This window comes from Chondrus crispus, genomic scaffold (genome assembly GCF_000350225.1).
Source record: "Chondrus crispus Stackhouse genomic scaffold, scaffold_7, whole genome shotgun sequence".
Classification (NCBI taxonomy): domain Eukaryota; phylum Rhodophyta; class Florideophyceae; order Gigartinales; family Gigartinaceae; genus Chondrus; species Chondrus crispus.
In genome coordinates this window covers 228,963-246,550 of record NW_005178734.1, presented here as the reverse complement: position 1 = coordinate 246,550, position 17,588 = coordinate 228,963, and the positions used below count along the sequence as shown (strand labels likewise).

Genomic DNA, 17,588 nt, shown 5'->3' with positions numbered 1-17,588 from the left:
ACCACCAGCTGAAGTAGCTCAGTCTCTAGGTCGTTTAAATGGGGAAGCTACGTAAATGGAGGCGCCCTGTCGATACAAGACTGTCACGGGGCGAATGTGATGGCGTAGGTGAAGGAGAGAGAGAGTGTACATGAAGTGGGGCAAGGCTGGCCAGGTTGAGCCGTTGAGTCTGGATGTGCATAGATAGAATGAAGAAAATTTCGGCAATTGGCCCATCAATCGTAACAATTGACCCAAATGACGCGTCTTTTCCGTAGACAGTTCTCATCTCCAGCACTGTGATCTTGGCGCACAAAATGAACATGAGATCCGAAACGCACACGTGTTACACTCGCTGCCGAAGATGTACCAGCACCTACTCTGCGACCCCGTGTTGTGGATGCCGCGTCTACGGCAGATTCCTTCAGGCATGAGCGATGACCTCATTTGGTGCGGCACAAGAGGCAATCGAATAAATGTGCAATTGATATTGTTGTCATGGCTTTGTCCAAATCAGGAGATGATAGTCCCCTCGAAACAATGCACCATTCAAACCGAAAGTCCTGCCGTGTAGCACTCTCTCCGTCCTAGATGAGCCAGCGGTGCATACACTTTGGGCGTTCAAAGTATTGTATGGAAGTAACTGCAGGAGCAAGTTAATGCGATTCAGTTCAGTTAATTTTTCTTGGTCTTCCGTGTTCGTTTCTCCTGCTCCTGAGATACTTTCGCTGCGAGTCTCTGCTTCGCTTGAGTGTGCGCCTTTGATGGTCGGGGCGGACATACCGTAATCTTGCCGTCGATAATTTGCTGGACAAGGTCCGTCTTTCCACTTTTCCCTCTAGCCGGATTGGCACCATACTCGGCAAGGATAGCGTCAAATTCCTCATCCGAGTCACCAGTCTTCCGGCTCTTTCCGCCGCGCCTCTTTTTCTTTTTCTTGCTTCCTTGACCTGCCGCACCAGACGCAGAACCTGATGGCTGAGCGGCAGGTCCGGGCGCAGCCTCCATGTCTCTGGACTCTTTTGCTAAAGCAACTCTGCGTAGCAAACTATTAATGTCTTCGTACTCTGATGTTTGGGGTGCGTGGGCATCATCACTTCTAACGCCCTCCTGAGCATGTTCATCCTCAGACTCGTTTCCGAGGAGCTCAAACATTCCCCCTTGTGTCGGACCTGGGTCGTGTCTGCTCTCTCCTTCGCCATCTTCCTCTACTACTTTCGATTGATCCCCGCGCCGCTGGCTCCTGCTATCCTTTTTCCAAACCTTAATTTGTCTCGATCCCTCGACGTCCTCTGATTTGTGATTTAAGTTAAACTCTTCGGAGAGTTCGTGAACGAAAAGCCTGCCAATGGACGACAGTGTGCGCGGGTACGTTTTCTCGACCAAGGAATCGTTCTTGGCAAAACTCTCGATTTCTTGACGAAGGCGACTCTGTAGATCATCGCGTTCAGAGTCTGTAGTTGTCCTAGACCATCCTTTCAACTCTGCGGGTGCTGGTTTGGGGATAGACTTGGATTTGGCTTTGATGATCTTTTTTGGACCCTTAACTCGTTTCGTGCCTTTCTTTACGGCCTGAGGCCTGCCCTCGGCATCAATCGCCTCCTTTGGCCTTCTCTGCTGGGAATATGTCCCGACGATGTCAGGAAAGTCAACGACTGCAGACCTGTAGTGTCCATGATTTTCAGAGTACTGGACAACTCGCTCGAGCAAGGGATGAGTGGAAATTGTTTCAGAATCACATACGATCAAAATGCAACGGCGTGCTCGAGTTATGGCCACATTCAGCCGCCTATCATCTTTCAAAAAACCAACGTCTCCTCGCTCGTTACTTCGAACAAGGGACATGCAAACAACTTCCTTCTCTCGGCCCTGAAAGGAATCAATTGTGGCGACCTCTATGCTTCTACCGTGTTCAGGCCATAAGACACGCCGTAAGAGCTCCACTTGCCCGGAATACGGAGAAATCACGGCGATATCCTTCTTAGGGACACCGTTCAGAACGAATTGCGCGACGACCTGGGAGACGATTGCGGCTTCTCCTTTGTTGGACCTAGATGCCACTACGTTGTTGCTTTTAACGAGGGACGGATCCTCGCTGATTTCTTTCGACAAGTCATCCTCCTCGCAATCCCCTCCAGCAGTGTCGATCAGGATAAAGGGATTTACCAAATTCTCATCATCGTCTGCCTCAACGTTGCAGCCATTTATCTCCACTACACGATGATTCGCAACTGATGAATCGGCCACGAGATTGCCCGAGTAGAACTCACCACTGCTCCAAGTCGATATGACGCTGTTCATTCGGTATTGCGTTCGCAGCATGACCACCGCGGACTGCAGCTCGGGAGTGGAGAATACCCGGTCCAGAATACTGGTTTTCAGACCGCGAGCCTCGGCTTCTGCACATTTTACAGTACCGGCCAACTGGTAAGGGTCCCCAGCCAGTACAGCTTTCTTCGCTCGCAGTAGTGGTACCCAGCACGCAGCCTCAAGTGCTTGTGCGGCTTCATCAACAACAACAACGTCAAAAGGCTTCAACCCTTCTGCAATGTCAAGCACACGTGCTCCAGCTCCACTGATCGTAGAAAGAACGACATCGACCCTTGCAAGCAATCTCTGAACCGCAAGCCGCTCCCGCTTCCGCAAATCCTTCCGCAATTCTCTTTGCTGTAGTCGCAGGGATTTCCGTTCTCCGCGATGTTTCGTCTTCACAACTGACGCCTGCAGCTCTTCCAATTCCTTCCTGATATCTCTAGCTAGTGCAGCCTCATCAGTCCTTGCGAGGAGCGCATCCAAGCTATGTTCGATGACGCTTGGCATAATCCGTGCAGGATGCCCTGCTCGAACAAACTTTATTTTGCGGTCGCTTCGAGGTAGTCGTTCCGCAATGTTGTCTACGGCGACATTGGAAGGGGCAGAGACAAGGACGCGGTTTCCTCGCGCGACTTCAGCCAAGATGTAGGCCACAAGCGTATGTGTTTTCCCCGTCCCGGGAGGACCGTGAATTACTGCAAGATCCTTCGCATCCAATGCGCATTGCACAGCTCTTTGCTGTTCCTTGTTGAGCTCAGCGAGTGCCGTATCATCAAGAGATGATTTTTCTTCCGTAAACCGCGGTGTGCGCTCACCCAAGAGGACACGAAGTAGAGCGTTCGAAACGTGCGTTGGGTCAGAATAGGCTTTTTCCAGATTTTCCAACCCAGCTGTAAACCGCTTGTGGGTTACGTTAGAAGTAAGCTTCAGGACAAGAAATAAGGCGGAATGGTCTTCAACTTCGGGAAGAACATCGTCGAGGCTAATAGAGATGGTTGTCTCTTCCATCTTGACCACGACTCCCTCCACAATCCCCGCTGCACCTGCACCGTCACTTTTTCCATGACGTCGAACGCCAACGATGTCCCCCGATGAGATACGCGCGGCAGATATTTCTCTGCCCCCGCTGGTTGAGAGACATATTTGCTGCCTTCCACCGGCATCGGAAGACTCAGACTTCAAAGAAAGGCGGAGAATAGCTTGCTATTTCATTATTTTGAACGACGCGAACAAGATAGTGAAGTAGTTAGAACCTTAAATTTCGCTTTTAAGAGGGCGCGTAAAACGAATGTGCACAAGAAAGAGTAAATGATCTTACCCCGGATGATTGCAAAGCGGAAAGCTTGGCCCCCTCCGTCGCGAGAGATGCCTCCTCCTTTTCTGCCTCTCTCTCCAGAACAAGCAGCTCCTTTTGCAACCCAACGTATGAAGATAGCTTCTCGGACATAGGTGTGGTAGAAGTGCTACGCGTGAAGGTCCAGAGCCTGCAGGATGCCTCAGTCAAAGGTGCACTACCTTTCGTAAGAGGGGAATGGATCAACCTAACCTCTCTCGCGGGTGAGACAAATCGGATGAAGTGAGACCGTGCACAGTTATGATAAGAGAATGGCTCAAGACAGTTTCTCTGAAAGCATTTGCAGTGTAATGCGTTTACACGTGTAAAGTTTACAAAGGGCGACCTCGCCACTGACCCAAAATCTGTTTTTAGCAACTGTCGCGGGCAATTGCTGTGCCACCTAATGAGTGAGCGTATTAGGGCATTGCCTGGCTGATACTGTACCGGTACAGTATCAGCAGTATTGTACAGTAGCATCGCTCGGTGTGGGAATGCAGGCAAGGGAGCGTCTCTTGACTGCTCACCGGACGCTGTACCATGTGCTCCTTGCTTGTGGCTTTGTGCTCGTAGAAAAGATATCATGAACTGTGCATCTGTATCTGAATTTGCACCTGGAAAGTGTACAGCTCATGACCCGATGGACATGACAGTGGCATACTGCATTCATGATAGCTTATGAGACTGAGAAGTCATATCGACGTTCATGCGTCGTCCATTCGATTCCCAACGCAATCGGGGCTGGTTAGATTCGAGTGAACACTTCCTCCCAGTACGAATATTCTCTGTGCTCACTCAAGAGATGCAATGTTCGTCTGCTGTGACGGGCTCGGTGAGATACAGTGCCAAGACGGAGACCGAACTGCAAGGCGAAAGGAGCCCCATAAAGGAAACCAGAAGGCCGTCCGTTCAAGCTTAGAACCACGAAATCAAAGTGATCTTGGCTCTCGTGCTGTGAGATAATGTATTTTAAGTGTTTAAAAATACTTTGCAAGAAAAGCATGAACATGCCAGTGGCCGTAAAAAGTGATGACATTTGTTTGTATGATACTTCTTGACGAGAAGTGTCTGTTTTGGGGATAAACCATTGATCCTAACAAGCGCACATCGATACAGACAGCCCCACACGACATCCACACATTCACCCTACGGTACAAGACGGTCAGCGGCCTGTGAGATAAAACGAGCACGCTTCCGGAAGTTCTCGTAAAGCTGTTGAGACCATCAAGGAGTGCAGTGCGGTACCTGAGTAAAAATATAAATATTCGGGGAATACCATACAGACGGTTTAATGCGAGGTGCGGTTGACTTGCGCCCATCGATTGCGATGCTTCAACGGAATCTGCATCTCCCCGCCTGCTCCATTTTGTCCAATCACATGTGTGTTTTTCGAAGTGCTGCAAAATGATTGGGCACCGGCGTGCACACGTTCCACACAAGCATGACCTTCAAATTGAATCATTTCTCGGACCGCCTTCACGCAAGACACCGAATGAGACATGTCAGCGCATCTCGTGCGCGTCCTCTTCTCCCTTCTCCTCCGCTGCCCGACCCACTCGTCTAGCGCTGTCTCAAACGCACAAACACGCACCCGCTCCTCCGGCTTTTTCTCCCCGCCCTCCATCCCTACCCGCAACCTCCAGTTCGCCTCAGTTCAACCAACCGAAACGCAATCATGTCGTCTGTGAGCCAAGCCCGCGGGCGTCTGCCGACGCTCACTGCCGCCGAAGTGGAGGCGCTCGCGTCGCAGCTACCATTGCGACCGCTAGCCATGGGGCGGCGTCTCGAGCCCGCAGCTCCGCGACGCTCGCGACGCACGGCGGCGCACCAAGCGTCGGAGCGCGCGCCCGTGGTGTCGCGGCGGATGCGGCGGATACACAACGAGGCGCTGCTTGCGCTTTCGGCGGCCCAGCAAGAGGCGCTGGCCGGGAGCTCTGCGGGCGAGACGCGCGAGCTGTTCGAGATGTCGTGGCGTTCGGCGTGGGAGACGCTCGGGGAGAGCAAGGAGCAGCGCAAGGCGTGGGGGCGGTTCGTTGAGATGGACGAGGGCGCGCAGCGCGAGGTGATGGAGGGCGGCAAGAGAGAACGACGCGGCCCTCCCGGGGTGGACGGCAGGCTTCGCGAGTTGGCGAAGAGCCGGGAGGGCCTGGTGCGCAGCATAGTGGACAGGGTGGAGGAGCAGGTGGTCGGGCTTCCGCCGGGCGGCAGTGTGGTGGTGCGCATGGAGGACGCCGTGGGAAGACTGGTGGTGCACGGGGTGGCTGAGTTTCATCGGCTGGCGCATCGCAGCATCGGCACGGGCAGGGATAGAGTTACCGTGATACGCAAGGACTGGAGGGGAGGGGAGGGCCGCGGGGGGCGCAGGCTTATGGACGTGCTCGCGTGAGGTGGGCTTTCTGACGGCTCGCGGTAAAGTTTTTTCGCGACCGGGCGTTTCTGTTTTGTTATAAATAGTAGCGGGGTGCGAGGTGGGCTCTGGAAAGGTGTTCGTCGCCTTGATTCGTCCTTGGTTGGTTTAATGATGATGGACGACAGGATTGGGGGACCGGTTATCGTGGGCAACAGTACAACGCTTGGAGACGTGACGGGTGCGACGACGATGTTAGGGAATCGGAAGGGCAGAGGGGGGGCAAGTTGTACGGCTTGCCAAGTCAAGGATGTCTCGTCTGCTTACTCCGGTGATGCGAAGGAAGGGACGCGAGAAAGGACGGAAGATTGAGCAGCGGAAGCGAATGGGCCGAAAAGGGCAAAAAGCCGAGGCGATTGTATTTGTACTGTCCTGCATCACGACGTATCATGGTATTGTGCTCTTCAGTTTGTGTTCGTCGAGAGTGGTTGCGTGACGGAGACGCGGCGGTGGTGCTTGAATCGGAAGGGCGGGCGTCGAACGGCTCTGCGTAACAGCAGTATGCGAGTAGCACTGTAATGCGAGCAAAGAGGATTGGCGGCAGGGTCCCCTCTCCGGCGGCATCGTGGGAGCGGGCAAGCGAGGCGGAACACGTGGCGCGGGCGCGCGCCGCTGATGTGTCAACAAACACTGCGCATTGGCCCAACACTCCCCCTCTCAGCTTCCCCCTGAATCAATTGTTCCGCCTCTGCATGTAAGCACATGCCGTCACGCAGCCATCGCCGCTGCCCTCCGATCCCGCCCAATTCCATTCGTCACATCCTCCCTCTGCCAAAACCACCGCAGACAGTTACCGTTGTCTTGAGGGGCCTCCCCCCCCCCCCCCCTTTATAAATCCACAGCCCCATCCCGCCTCCTTCGCGTACCCTCGTCACATCAGCCACCGCCCCTCCACCGCCCCACACCGTGCCGCTTCTCTCTCGACTAGCCTCACCCCCCGATCTACCTCTCGCTCTTGAGCAGTTTGTCGATTGTGTTTAATTACCCACTCCCCAGTTATTCAAATGGCTGAGACTAAAAAGCGTGTGTTGGTTACGGGTGCCGGTGGCTTCATCGGAGGACATTTGGCAAAGCGTCTCAAGGAGGAAGGAAACCATGTCGTCGGCGCTGACTGGAAGGCGAATGAATACTTCAAGGTCGAGGAGTTCTGTGATGAGTTTATGCTTCTCGACTTGCGCGATAAGGACAACTGCCTCAAGGCTTGCAAGGACTGTGCCGATGTCTACAACCTGGCTGCCGACATGGGTGGCATGGGTTTCATCCAGTCCAACCATTCCGTAATCCTCTACAACAATGCCATGATCTCTTTCAACATGCTCGAGACCGCTAGAACCTCCGACGTCAAGAGGTTCTACTACGCTTCCTCGGCTTGCATCTACCCCGAAGGTGCCCAGCTTGACACTAAGAACCCGGGCTTGAAAGAATCAGACGCCTGGCCCGCCCAGCCGCAGGACGCGTACGGCCTGGAGAAGCTCGCTTCTGAGGAGCTTGCCATCCATTACGGAAAGGACTTTGGCATGCAGACTCGCGTCGGTCGCTTCCATAACATCTACGGACCCCAGGGTACGTGGAAGGGTGGCCGTGAAAAGGCCCCTGCTGCCTTTTGCCGCAAGGCCATCACTTCGACCAAGGAATTCGAGATGTGGGGTGATGGCGAGCAGACCCGATCGTTCTGCTATGTTGACGACGCCGTCGAGGGTATCATTCGTCTCATGAACTCAGACTTCACGGAGCCACTCAACATCGGTTCCGACGAAATGGTCTCCATGAACGATATGGGTAAGATGGTTCTTGGCTTTGCCGAGAAGGACATTCCCATCAAGCACATTCCTGGTCCCGAGGGTGTGCGTGGCCGCAATTCTAACAATGATCTCTGCAGCAAGGTCCTCGGATGGGCCCCGGGTATCACGCTGCAGGATGGCCTCAAGAGGACTTTTGACTGGATCAAGTCCCAGATTGAGGAAGAAAAGGCTAGCGGTATCGAGACCGACTACACTGTCTCTACCGTTGTCGGCACCCACGCCCCGACCGATTCCAAGGCTTCGAAGCGCAAGTAACTTCCTTGCGTCTTAGCCAACTATTTCGGTTTCACGAGATGCCCGGTTTCGCGCCCGAGAGCTATCGTTTCTATAGCTTGATCAAGGTCGTCTAGTGATGGCACTCGAATGAGACACATGCGCGCTGCACGCCCCTGGTGAATAAAATAGGACACTTACTAAATCCCTCACTAAAGAACACTGCCAACTCATTCTCGTGCGCGCACAATAGCGGTCAGCTGGCTAGTTTACGCGCAGGGTTGCGATTTCTTTAAATAAAACAAAGGTTAACTTAAAAAGCAGATCGTGTCGACCATCAATTCCGTCCATATCAGTTCGCCAAAATGCTAGAAACTTGCTTCTATGGTTTCTAATGTGCAGTCACTACCTCCAAGGATGAACTTATCAAACTGCGAGTTGATCGCATGGACGCAACTATAATATCCTTTCCTCCATAATCTCATGCTTCGCGTCTTCACCCCTGGTCCAAAAGTGATCACGCGTACCCCTGCTCCATGTGCAATCGGAGCTACTACCCTCCAGCCTTGCCCAAGTGGCCCAACCTTGACATCGCAATGTCGTCTTCTGACATGCCATGGCTGATGCATCATCTCACTGGCCGTCCCGTATTCGTCCAACCCTGTTTCAATGGGTCTTGGTCGCTTCAAAGTGATCGACTCCTCTGGGATATGTTCTAGAGCGTGCTTGCTGGCTGCCATGTCTACGTGTCCAACCGCTCCACCAGACGTCTGGTACATCACACATCCTGGTGCTGCCCCTGGCAATGCCTTTAAGAAGGACGGGCGGCGATCCTCGTCGTTTCCAATCGTCACACTTGCAACCTCCTGCTCGCCCCCTGCAGATGAATGTCGCCCGCCAAAAGACTTGATGGATCCGACCTGAATGGGGCGCAACATCCGACGGTCGTGCATATGGATGCTATCCCCGCCAGAACGGTAGATATACATCCCTTGGGTATCTATTACGCTGAACCGCCCCGTCGCACAGAGAGTCGCGATGCCATCATTCTTGCGATGGCTCGCGCGAACATCGTACACCTGGATCATCCCGGAATACAGACTAACTGCAAAGCAATAGTCATCCACGCGCGCTACATCAGAGACACCCGCGTCGATTGAGTTTCTTTGCGTTGTGGTACTCGCCAACCGAATCTTCGTCGTCGGTCTATCCAACGAACATGTCTGCAAGTCGAAAAGCCACATCTGGGGTAGGTTCTCAAAAGCCATAACAACACTCTCGGCGCCTGCCGGAGCGAGCCAAGCGGCTCCGGAAAACTTAAGATTAGTCCTTGGCATTCGGTCGTGTACCGGCTCGAGCGTGAGACGCAAAGATTCCCCGGTTCTGTCTCCTGGTTCATGGACCTCGACGACGGCATCACTACTGGCCACAGCTAGCAGACCGCCATCAGGACTCGGACTGAGCTGCGCAATGTGGCGATGGCGCTTCTCCCAGGCTCCACGCGCCGTAGCCGTGAAGGAAGTTGGTTGTAGACCATTGCTTGAAGGCTGAAGGCAACGTAGAGAGGCAAGCTGCGCTCGCCAACAGAAACTCTCAGAAACGTCTCCCCCGAGCCTGACTTGAAAAACGCTCGAGAGATTTGACTCACTGTTGAAGCGCTGACAACGTCTCATCACGCTAGTTGAGGAAATTCCGGTGATGCAACAGGCTCAAGAAGACAGCCACTGCAACACTAGCTGACAAGAAACAGAGAAACTTCAAGACTGAGAAGCTGCGGTCTAAACACTTGCACCGCTGCAGCCGGGCATGTCGTGAGCACTGAGTGAGCATGCAGCATACACACAAAAGGTCGGAATCACACCAGTTGCGATTAGCAGTTTTTGGCGGGAGACAGTGGTTTTTGAATGGGTCGCCACGACTGACAAAATTTCGATTTGTGCATGCACAAATGCCACGTGTCGGGAAAATCGCTTTTGGTGCTCATTCAATTTGATATCTTTTGTTTTCAAGTTACTGAAGGGTACCTACAGTAGGAGGGGCGGTTATCTTACAATATGTCTCCTTATCGGTATAAAAATATGAGTGAGCGAGGTTAGATGCACGTTGCTCAGTTTTGCTTTTGGTATCACTGATTTATTTTGACCTTTAAAACCAATCTCTGCTTCTACTTGGCGAAGGAACAGTAACTATCCAAGTTGAGCAGTAGTAACAGTCCACGCCAAACAAAATAGGTACTTCAAGGTCGCTTGTGGGCTAGGGCATTGCCAGAGTTGTGTGTGATGAACTGGAATGCTTCTAAACTACTGTCAAGTAAAAATCGCGCTCATGCAAAGCGATTGAGAATGTCAGCCTCTTCATCAGTCTGCTATATGCATCTTCGCTACGGATTGTGCAGGTAAACGTTTTTTTTTTTTTTTTTTTTTGCGAAGCAGTATAATTGTTGGTTTGAGAGAAGAGGACTTCACAACCCTAGCACAGACAGGATAAAAACGGCAAACACGAGAAACGTCGAATAGAAATAGCCTACATCCGATGAGCCGCCGCTGGGATGAAGACACTGTACACTCATCGCTATCTGTGTTAGCGAGCAAAGGTTATAGACCCCAGCCAGAAATCCGATGAGTTTCATGGCACCGTCCTTCCGGAACAATGCGGACAATCGCGCTGTCATACTGTCAGTGAGTCAATAAACAAGCAAAGGAGAGGTCCTTGCTCTGAAAGCAAAGCATGTGTTCAGTCTTAAGTCGACACACATAGAGATTTTCACTCTTTATTCAAATCTTCGGACAATCTCAGATTCAAGATTGCGCTTTTGTCCTCAAGTATAATAAACGCTCATTGTCGTCCGTGAACTGTTTAGTTGGTCTGAAGCAACTTAGCAATTCCCTGGAAAAGGGAATCAGTCTTCGATCTCGAGTTCTTATGAGAAACACTCTCCACGATGCACCGTTGCAAGTCTTCAATGAGGCGATCACGAACACGGTTCATTTTCTTTCTCGCGTTTCCAATTTCGCCCTTGTTTGCGGCATTCGTACTCTTCATTCTCTTCACCACTTCGCTGACTGATCTCCTGAGCTTAACAATGCGACCCTTCGCAGCGCTGATGAGCTTAGTTTTCTGGGCTTTGTATTCATCAATTTTTCGCCGCTGGATGGTAGCATGTTTCTTCAAGGCAGTTACAAATTTGATCACCAGTTCGCGGTCCTTCTTAGCCTGTGTTGCACGAATACGCTGCAGCTCACTCTTGTTGTCTCGAGAAATTTGGGAAGACTTTTTCTGGCGAGCCTGTGCACAAACGTTGTTAGCATTGGGGGCGAAAGTCAGAATTCTGCAATGTTTGCTATGATAACGTGCAAATCGAAAGTCACCTCAAGGCCTCAACTATCACTTACTTCCACAACCTCGCGAACAGCGTGGAGCAACTTCACTCTTATCCTTTCATCTCTACTGGAAAGGCGTGATTCTGTGGGGTTACTTCCCGACGATTGGATCGATACAATAGTGCTTTCACCGTCACCATCATTTGAACTAGCGACTGTTCTCTTCCGAAACCCCGTGTGTTGTTTGAAGGCAATCGAGGAGGGTTTCACATTTTTTTGCATTGAGTTCCCGGGTTTTGGCTTGTCCAGTAGTGACATCATGGTGTCACCATTAGGTTGGGCAATGGTATCGACGCCTTGCGACCTGATAACAGCCTTGCTGTGCTTCTTCTCGGAGAGATCAGACGACTCCAAGCCTTCTCGGGAAGGAAGCACTTGGTTCTCTTCTTTGGCAATACCTTCATATCCGGACTGAGCGCAAACTTGCTCCCAACTCTTTCCCCCATCACCTTTCATGACGGCCCCTCGATCTAGAGAACTTTCTATTGATGAGGCGTGGCCATCAGGCACCTTCGTCACCATTCGGAGCTCTCCTTTCCCAGAAAAAAAGTCTGGCGCGTCCATATCATTCTCACTGTGTCGCAAGGAAGGGGTCAGCGATCTCTGCTGAACTTCATATTCCTCTGTTCCCTTTTCCGTCTCCTGCGGTAAATTCGGATACTTCTGCGCTGAAACGTTTTTCGCTGCGGTACCGGAAACTAGTGCTGGACCTTCTGGTGCTGAGCCTTGACTTCGAGGCACGACCTCTGCAGAAGACGTTTCTTTTTGATTCTCACGCGGGCTGCTTTGTTCGCTGTTACTTTGGGCATCGCACACTCTTTCGTCACTGTCACACTGATTATCGCTTGGGCTGTAGTCGTCGTTTTCCTCTTCGGCGCTGCCCTGGTCATCATCCCCATGCGAACTTGTCATTCCCAAAGCATTAGCCATATCGTATGCCACGGAAGTTTTTCTGCACGGGCGACGGGCGTCCGGATCCTCCAGCGAAGGTTCAACTTCAGACACTAGAGATAGGACTCGTTTAATTCTATTCTCGATTGCTTGTCCAAGGTATGCGCGATTTCCGGGACCAAATCGCACAGTTAGCTGTGTATCCTTCAGTTCCGAGTCTGAACGGAAAGTGAGACGAATTTCTTTGTGGCCAGCTAACCATTTCATGGTTGAGATGTTGTGGAGAGGGAAATAAGCTGGAGGCTGGTTCTTGGCGTGGACCACAATTGAGTTTTTGTTCCAGTCAACTGGTGCTCTCACGGAACCACCCTTTTTCATGCGGCCATTGACTTTACCCCTCATCTGAACCGTGCAATTGCACGTGAAGCACTTCAAAACGATATCAATATTGTCAAGCATCTTTGAAATGATCACTTCAGCTTGGGTATCAGCATCATCGGAGTTCACATCAAAATCTTTGAAGAGATGAAGCCCTGCTCCGTTGCCGAAGCGCGTGGCAGAAAGACCATTTTCGATCTTCCGCTGCATGTCTGCATGCAAGTTGTTGAGGTCCTTCGCATTGTCATACAAGAGTCGTAACACCAAAATGATACTTCTTTGAATGCTTAGTTCGGGAGCGGCGAAGAGAACGTTCATTAGAGTGGGAATTCGCTTTCCGAGAATCTTGCTCGCATCCGGGATAATTGAGGGCCTGCTGAAAAGGATATTGGACAACGCATAACTAGAGAGTCTGGCCATTTCATCCCTGGCGTATTCGGTGTCGTTCGAAGTAGCTCTTTCACGCTGAAAATTGGAACCGAAGAGGGTTGCTGCAGCAGCCCCAGCGAGGACACGAAGGTGTTTTTTGCTCTCGTCCCAGTCCACCTCGCAAAAGTCAATGCATAAGTCGTAAATCCGACATAAGACAAGAAGCGCCTTTGCACTTTTCTGTACTGCCGGTGTGATAGCCATGTTCATAAGCCCTGGCTTCGGGCTGGTTCTCTTTTCTGGGTCGGACAGACGTAGCACAAGAGAATAAAGCGATGGGAGAGAGGGAAATATGATCTCCGCTGCCATGCGCAGCCATTCATCATCCTGATTTGCCTTGCGGATAAACCTTAGCACGACCACGACCTCACCAAATCGTTGAGCACCAGCAGCTTTCGAGCAGAAATTTTTGCAGTTCTCAAGGACTTGCCCGGCGTCTTCGACCTGTTTCGAGATTGTTTTCTACCGTCACATTGGGTATCGAACACGAAAGAGTTTAATTTTAGTTGGCCAGATGCGTGAGAGAGAAGATCGTTCATCTAATGATGAAGGACAGGCATTTAAGAAATTTGCCTAGTTTTGAGCCCCTTACCTTTGAAAATGTAGAGAGCTGTTGTAAGGTCTCAGAAATGTTCGTGTTCGCCACAAGCCTCCTCTGTGTGGTACGAAGGAAACATGTTTCGAGAAAGAAACAGTATGCAAACGTTAGAATGAACCATGACGCTGGATTGGGCTCCTTGTGGATGGAAGTGTGTCCTTGTTATGCTCTTACTTACGCTGACTTCAAGTGCCTTCATTTTGATCGTCGGAGCAGAGACGAGGTGGCAATTCCAGTTGACGTTGAAACTCGATGTTCCTATCGAGAACACAGTCGTTGTTCTGCACGACTTAAAGATGGTCCAGTAACAAGATGGTAACGAACGTAATCACCTATGTTTGGCAACGGTATCCACTTATGATGATGTTGCGTTTGAGGCATCGCTATGCAAGACATTTCGTTTCGCACCTGAGACGAAATTGCCTACAGAATCGAAACCAAACCCGGCGAGTGCGTTCTAATTTGAACACGCCATGGTTAGCCTTGGAAGGTCAGGAGGGGGGTGTGAACCGTCCTTCAGCTGGAAGTCGGAGTTTTGCTTACTTTTGTCAAGAGTGCGAAGTCTCTCAATGCTTCAGCAACTCGTCTTAGGACTGTCAACGAGACCCGTCATGGGCGTGTATGGATAGCAATGAATGCCATTCGCGGGCATAGATAGTAGCAAGTGTCCTCTCCTTTGCCATTTAGAGCCAACGTAGCAGCATATGAAAACCATTGCCACTAGCGTAAGGAGGATGCATCCTCCGTATATAGGAGAAACGGTGGCTTTATTGATTGCGGAGGAGATGCAGCGAATATAGTGACGTCACCCCCAAGGATCCCTGGTGATCTATCCACTCATTCAAGGCCCATGCGCGCTTTCTTATCAAGGGGTTGTCTTGACACTTTCTAGTAGATGCCCGGAAGGATCTTGTTTGTGACTTTGTCGCAGTAAGTACTATATTCGGGATATGTCTCGAGCAAGTATTCCTCTTCAACGGAAATCTTTTTGGCGAGAAAGGCTGCGAAAGCTATAGTCAGGGCTAGTCGGGCAGGAGAGCCCGTGGAAACGGACCATCCAGCGCTAGCAAGAATAAGGCCAGAGTACATTGGATGGCGAACGTATTCATAAAGTCCATTGGTCTTAAGATCGCCGTTGGGCACGGGAGCAGGCCAGATAGAGAGTTGTTTCCGTCCAAGATCCCATAGGGATTTTCCTGAGATGAAAGCTCCCGCAAACAAGATCAATGGCCCGCAGAGGAAAGAAACGAGGCCATCAAGGCCGCCTGGGGAACGTAGGAGCAAAATGACGAAGACAAGCTGAATTCCTCCGTACAGCTCCCCACGGTTAAGCCAATCTCCAGCTAAAACGTTGTCGATGAGGCCTGTAGAAGTTTCCTTTGCGTTTTCGACAAGCTCGTCCGAATCGACTTCGGAGAATTGTTTCTGCAGATCTTCGATTCTTGATTGGGCAGAATCGACGAAGTTGGAGAAGACATCCGTATCGAAGGACGGCGCCTCAAAAGTAGTGTTTGGGCGTTCTTCGGGGGAAGAAGCGGAGGAAGAATCCGTAGCCGGAGTCTTCTCGTCCGTTTCGGCATTGGCGCGTAGAGTTGTGCGCACGCGGCGCGAGTGCGGGCTGACGCCTAGGGACAGTGGTCGGGCGGAAGATGTGAAACTTCCAGAGCGGAGCCGAGGGCCAGAGAGAAACGGGGTCGTGGAGAGGATGAATGCGGACGAAGCCATGGTTGGTGTGCGGTTGCTGTGGTGACTGCGGAGGACCATGGCGGGGTTCTTGGAGATGAGGGTGGATGCACTTTTGATGATGTCAGGGATTGGATCAGTGGTGGATTTGAAGGAAAGGCGACTCTGACCGCTGTGTCGGTACTGTGTACAACCAAAATCAATACGCTCTACAGTACCCTTGGTACTTTGCGGGTGATTGGGCAGCCCTCTGGGGTGCAACTTAGAGATGCACGAGGCACAGTGTGAAAATTGGTAAAAAATGAGGCCCAATTAGCTTGAAGACATGTGCATGTTCACTGACACGTGTTGTGATAGGGTTTTTATCTCGATCATTGATCCGCTACGGGGCTGTAGACGGCAACAACATAACTTTATCTAGAGTGGCCTTGTCTGAATGCAAAAACGAAATGTTGCGCCGTACCCATAGGTACTCTGTTGCCCCCCTTAAAGTCAGATACATGTAAAACTAAACACTGTGTTACGTCAGCGGCTACGCGTAACGCTTCTACTCTTCCTCAGAGGGGCTATGAGTTGCAAAGTGTAACAATGAAATTGCATGAATGACCAGAGGAGAGTGGCGGCAAACGTATACATAATGTACGTACGAGAATCAGACATAATCAATACCTACAACCCGCGATAAAGCAGATGTTTCACGTTGCCCGTGGTTGAAGCCAAACCATTTCACTTCAAAGGGTTAGAGTTGACGAACGTCGCATAACTGAGGGCCGTTCCGAGCGAAGAGTTGGTGGTGCCAGCACCGGAGCACCCTGACATTTGGCATGAATGGATTGGTTATAAAAAATTATTGGAAATGCTTTTCTCCCATTCAACCAATCCATACCAAATGTTATAAAAAATTATTGGAAATGCTTTCCTCCCATTCAACCAATCCATGCCAAATGACACTGAGGGTCACTCCGAACGAAGAGTTGGCGGTGTGAGACCTATAAAAGTCTTGAGAGAAGCTAAACAGTTTCCCTCTCACCGCCGGTATGTAGCACTGTGCGGTACGATGGGTACAGAATAATGCATGAGTAACTGTTCTCAGTTACTCAAGAGGCAGCCGTACTGTATATTGGAGTCCTGCTGCCTGCCTGAGCACACCGTTGTAAATTTGCTGTTACAGTACCCTTGGTATTGCAACACCAGTCTTTCAAAATATTCAGTTGATTGTTCAAACGCTGTCGCATCGTTATTTGAGTCGTTCACAACGCTATTTGAATTTACTGGAGCTGGCGTGTCTTTTCAGCTTGACAAGCAGCTAGAGCGGGAATACGTTTTTCACTTCAAACTCCACTTGGAAAAAAGCAAATTTGGACACTATGGTAGGTTCTACTGTCTCGTCATGTCAAAGTGAGCGAAGCCTCACATGCCTTCTGGGTTCTGTTTCGTTCGGTAAAGCGAAGTTCATGGAAGGTGGTTTAATTGCCTTCTACGCCGTATGTTCCTCAGGCGCTGTCGGATGCAACCGGGTGCTTGCTGCGTTGGCTTGTTGAGCATGAAGGGCAAAGTAGAGTGTGATGGTTAGGAGAGGAGCCAAAATGGCAGGAGATGTCTTCCTGCGAAAACCGTATGATACCGTTTGGAAGACTGTACAGTACATTGCGAGGCAAAGAGGAAGACGCGTGATAACGTGGAACGGTATGATCTCTAAGTCGACCTTTGACTTAATCCTCTCCAATGAGAAGCATTAAAAATCCAAGTGTCGCATAGCGGTTGGCGACGACAGTTCTTAGGGCTTCGGGGCTACAGTATGTGAGGCTCGAGACGTTGCTGGCAACAGCTGGCCCACAATCACAGTCTTCACAAGCATCCCAAAAAGCTGAAGCGAGGTCTCTTGCAAACCTTGCCGTCATGCAGCCCAGTTTCTACGCAGTCAGGGCACCTCAAGCCACCCCCTTCAAGCACATTCAGGGCAACATTCACGATCATCTCTTCGCTCGCTAACCTCACGGAAGGGGGATACCACGCTAACCCACACTTCCGTCGCTCCTCTTCAACGCTCTAACGTTCCCAGTCTGCCCTCCGACAGCAAGGTCCCCATCCCCAGTTTTAACCAACACAAAAAGGCCTTGCTCGCCCGCTTTTTTCACACAGGAAACGCTGGCGCTGTTCACCCCACCCACCCCGTCTCAAC

At 51.1% G+C, this 17,588-nt stretch overlaps 8 protein-coding genes; 3 read left to right on the top strand and 5 right to left on the bottom strand.

Moving 5' to 3' along the window:
• Nucleotides 1-3,739, bottom strand: CHC_T00007327001 (hypothetical protein). XM_005711340.1 is given in 5 exon segments: nucleotides 1-817; nucleotides 818-837; nucleotides 930-2,029; nucleotides 2,066-3,495; nucleotides 3,611-3,739. The coding sequence occupies 4 exon segments, from the start codon at nucleotides 3,737-3,739 to the stop codon at nucleotides 818-820; spliced, it is 2,679 nt and encodes an 892-aa protein (XP_005711397.1). The 3' UTR covers nucleotides 1-817.
• A 1,561-nt stretch (nucleotides 3,740-5,300) lies between these two features.
• CHC_T00007326001 (hypothetical protein) lies at nucleotides 5,301-6,061 on the top strand. XM_005711339.1 is given in 2 exon segments: nucleotides 5,301-6,011; nucleotides 6,012-6,061. 1 exon segment carries the CDS (start codon nucleotides 5,301-5,303, stop codon nucleotides 6,009-6,011), a length of 711 nt encoding a protein of 236 aa, XP_005711396.1. The 3' UTR covers nucleotides 6,012-6,061.
• An 82-nt stretch (nucleotides 6,062-6,143) lies between these two features.
• CHC_T00007325001 (hypothetical protein) lies at nucleotides 6,144-6,344 on the top strand. The gene has a single exon (XM_005711338.1). It carries the CDS (start codon nucleotides 6,144-6,146, stop codon nucleotides 6,342-6,344), a length of 201 nt encoding a protein of 66 aa, XP_005711395.1.
• A 692-nt stretch (nucleotides 6,345-7,036) lies between these two features.
• Nucleotides 7,037-8,353, top strand: CHC_T00009453001 (NAD-dependent sugar epimerase). XM_005711337.1 is given in 2 exon segments: nucleotides 7,037-8,089; nucleotides 8,090-8,353. The coding sequence occupies 1 exon segment, from the start codon at nucleotides 7,037-7,039 to the stop codon at nucleotides 8,087-8,089; it is 1,053 nt and encodes a 350-aa protein (XP_005711394.1). The 3' UTR covers nucleotides 8,090-8,353.
• Nucleotides 8,354-8,415: 62 nt separating this feature from the next.
• Nucleotides 8,416-9,720, bottom strand: CHC_T00007324001 (hypothetical protein). The gene has a single exon (XM_005711336.1). The coding sequence runs from the start codon at nucleotides 9,718-9,720 to the stop codon at nucleotides 8,416-8,418; it is 1,305 nt and encodes a 434-aa protein (XP_005711393.1).
• A 4-nt stretch (nucleotides 9,721-9,724) lies between these two features.
• On the bottom strand, nucleotides 9,725-9,877 carry CHC_T00007323001 (hypothetical protein). Its single transcript, XM_005711335.1, has one exon. It carries the CDS (start codon nucleotides 9,875-9,877, stop codon nucleotides 9,725-9,727), a length of 153 nt encoding a protein of 50 aa, XP_005711392.1.
• An 885-nt stretch (nucleotides 9,878-10,762) lies between these two features.
• CHC_T00007322001 (hypothetical protein) lies at nucleotides 10,763-11,883 on the bottom strand. XM_005711334.1 is given in 2 exon segments: nucleotides 10,763-11,424; nucleotides 11,425-11,883. 1 exon segment carries the CDS (start codon nucleotides 11,881-11,883, stop codon nucleotides 11,425-11,427), a length of 459 nt encoding a protein of 152 aa, XP_005711391.1. The 3' UTR covers nucleotides 10,763-11,424.
• Nucleotides 11,884-14,012: 2,129 nt separating this feature from the next.
• CHC_T00007321001 (hypothetical protein) lies at nucleotides 14,013-15,487 on the bottom strand. XM_005711333.1 is given in 3 exon segments: nucleotides 14,013-14,146; nucleotides 14,267-14,611; nucleotides 14,612-15,487. The coding sequence occupies 1 exon segment, from the start codon at nucleotides 15,485-15,487 to the stop codon at nucleotides 14,612-14,614; it is 876 nt and encodes a 291-aa protein (XP_005711390.1). The 3' UTR covers nucleotides 14,013-14,146; nucleotides 14,267-14,611.
• Between the last annotated feature and the right edge of the window lie 2,101 nt (nucleotides 15,488-17,588).

Coding starts and splice junctions, on each gene's coding strand:
- CHC_T00007324001 (XM_005711336.1), bottom strand. CDS start 9,720: ATGAGACGTTGTCAGCGCTTCAACAGTGAGTCAAATCTCTCGAGCGTT.
- CHC_T00007322001 (XM_005711334.1), bottom strand. CDS start 11,883: ATGAAAGGTGATGGGGGAAAGAGTTGGGAGCAAGTTTGCGCTCAGTCC.
- CHC_T00007321001 (XM_005711333.1), bottom strand. CDS start 15,487: ATGGTCCTCCGCAGTCACCACAGCAACCGCACACCAACCATGGCTTCG.
- CHC_T00007327001 (XM_005711340.1), bottom strand. CDS start 3,739: ATGTCCGAGAAGCTATCTTCATACGTTGGGTTGCAAAAGGAGCTGCTT. Junction 2,030..2,065: donor AAAGAAATCAGCGAGGATCC/GTCCCTCGTTAA, acceptor AGTGGCATCTAG/GTCCAACAAAGGAGAAGCCG. Junction 838..929: donor TTCTGCGTCTGGTGCGGCAG/GTCAAGGAAGCA, acceptor ATCCTTGCCGAG/TATGGTGCCAATCCGGCTAG.
- CHC_T00009453001 (XM_005711337.1), top strand. CDS start 7,037: ATGGCTGAGACTAAAAAGCGTGTGTTGGTTACGGGTGCCGGTGGCTTC.
- CHC_T00007325001 (XM_005711338.1), top strand. CDS start 6,144: ATGATGATGGACGACAGGATTGGGGGACCGGTTATCGTGGGCAACAGT.
- CHC_T00007323001 (XM_005711335.1), bottom strand. CDS start 9,877: ATGCTCACTCAGTGCTCACGACATGCCCGGCTGCAGCGGTGCAAGTGT.
- CHC_T00007326001 (XM_005711339.1), top strand. CDS start 5,301: ATGTCGTCTGTGAGCCAAGCCCGCGGGCGTCTGCCGACGCTCACTGCC.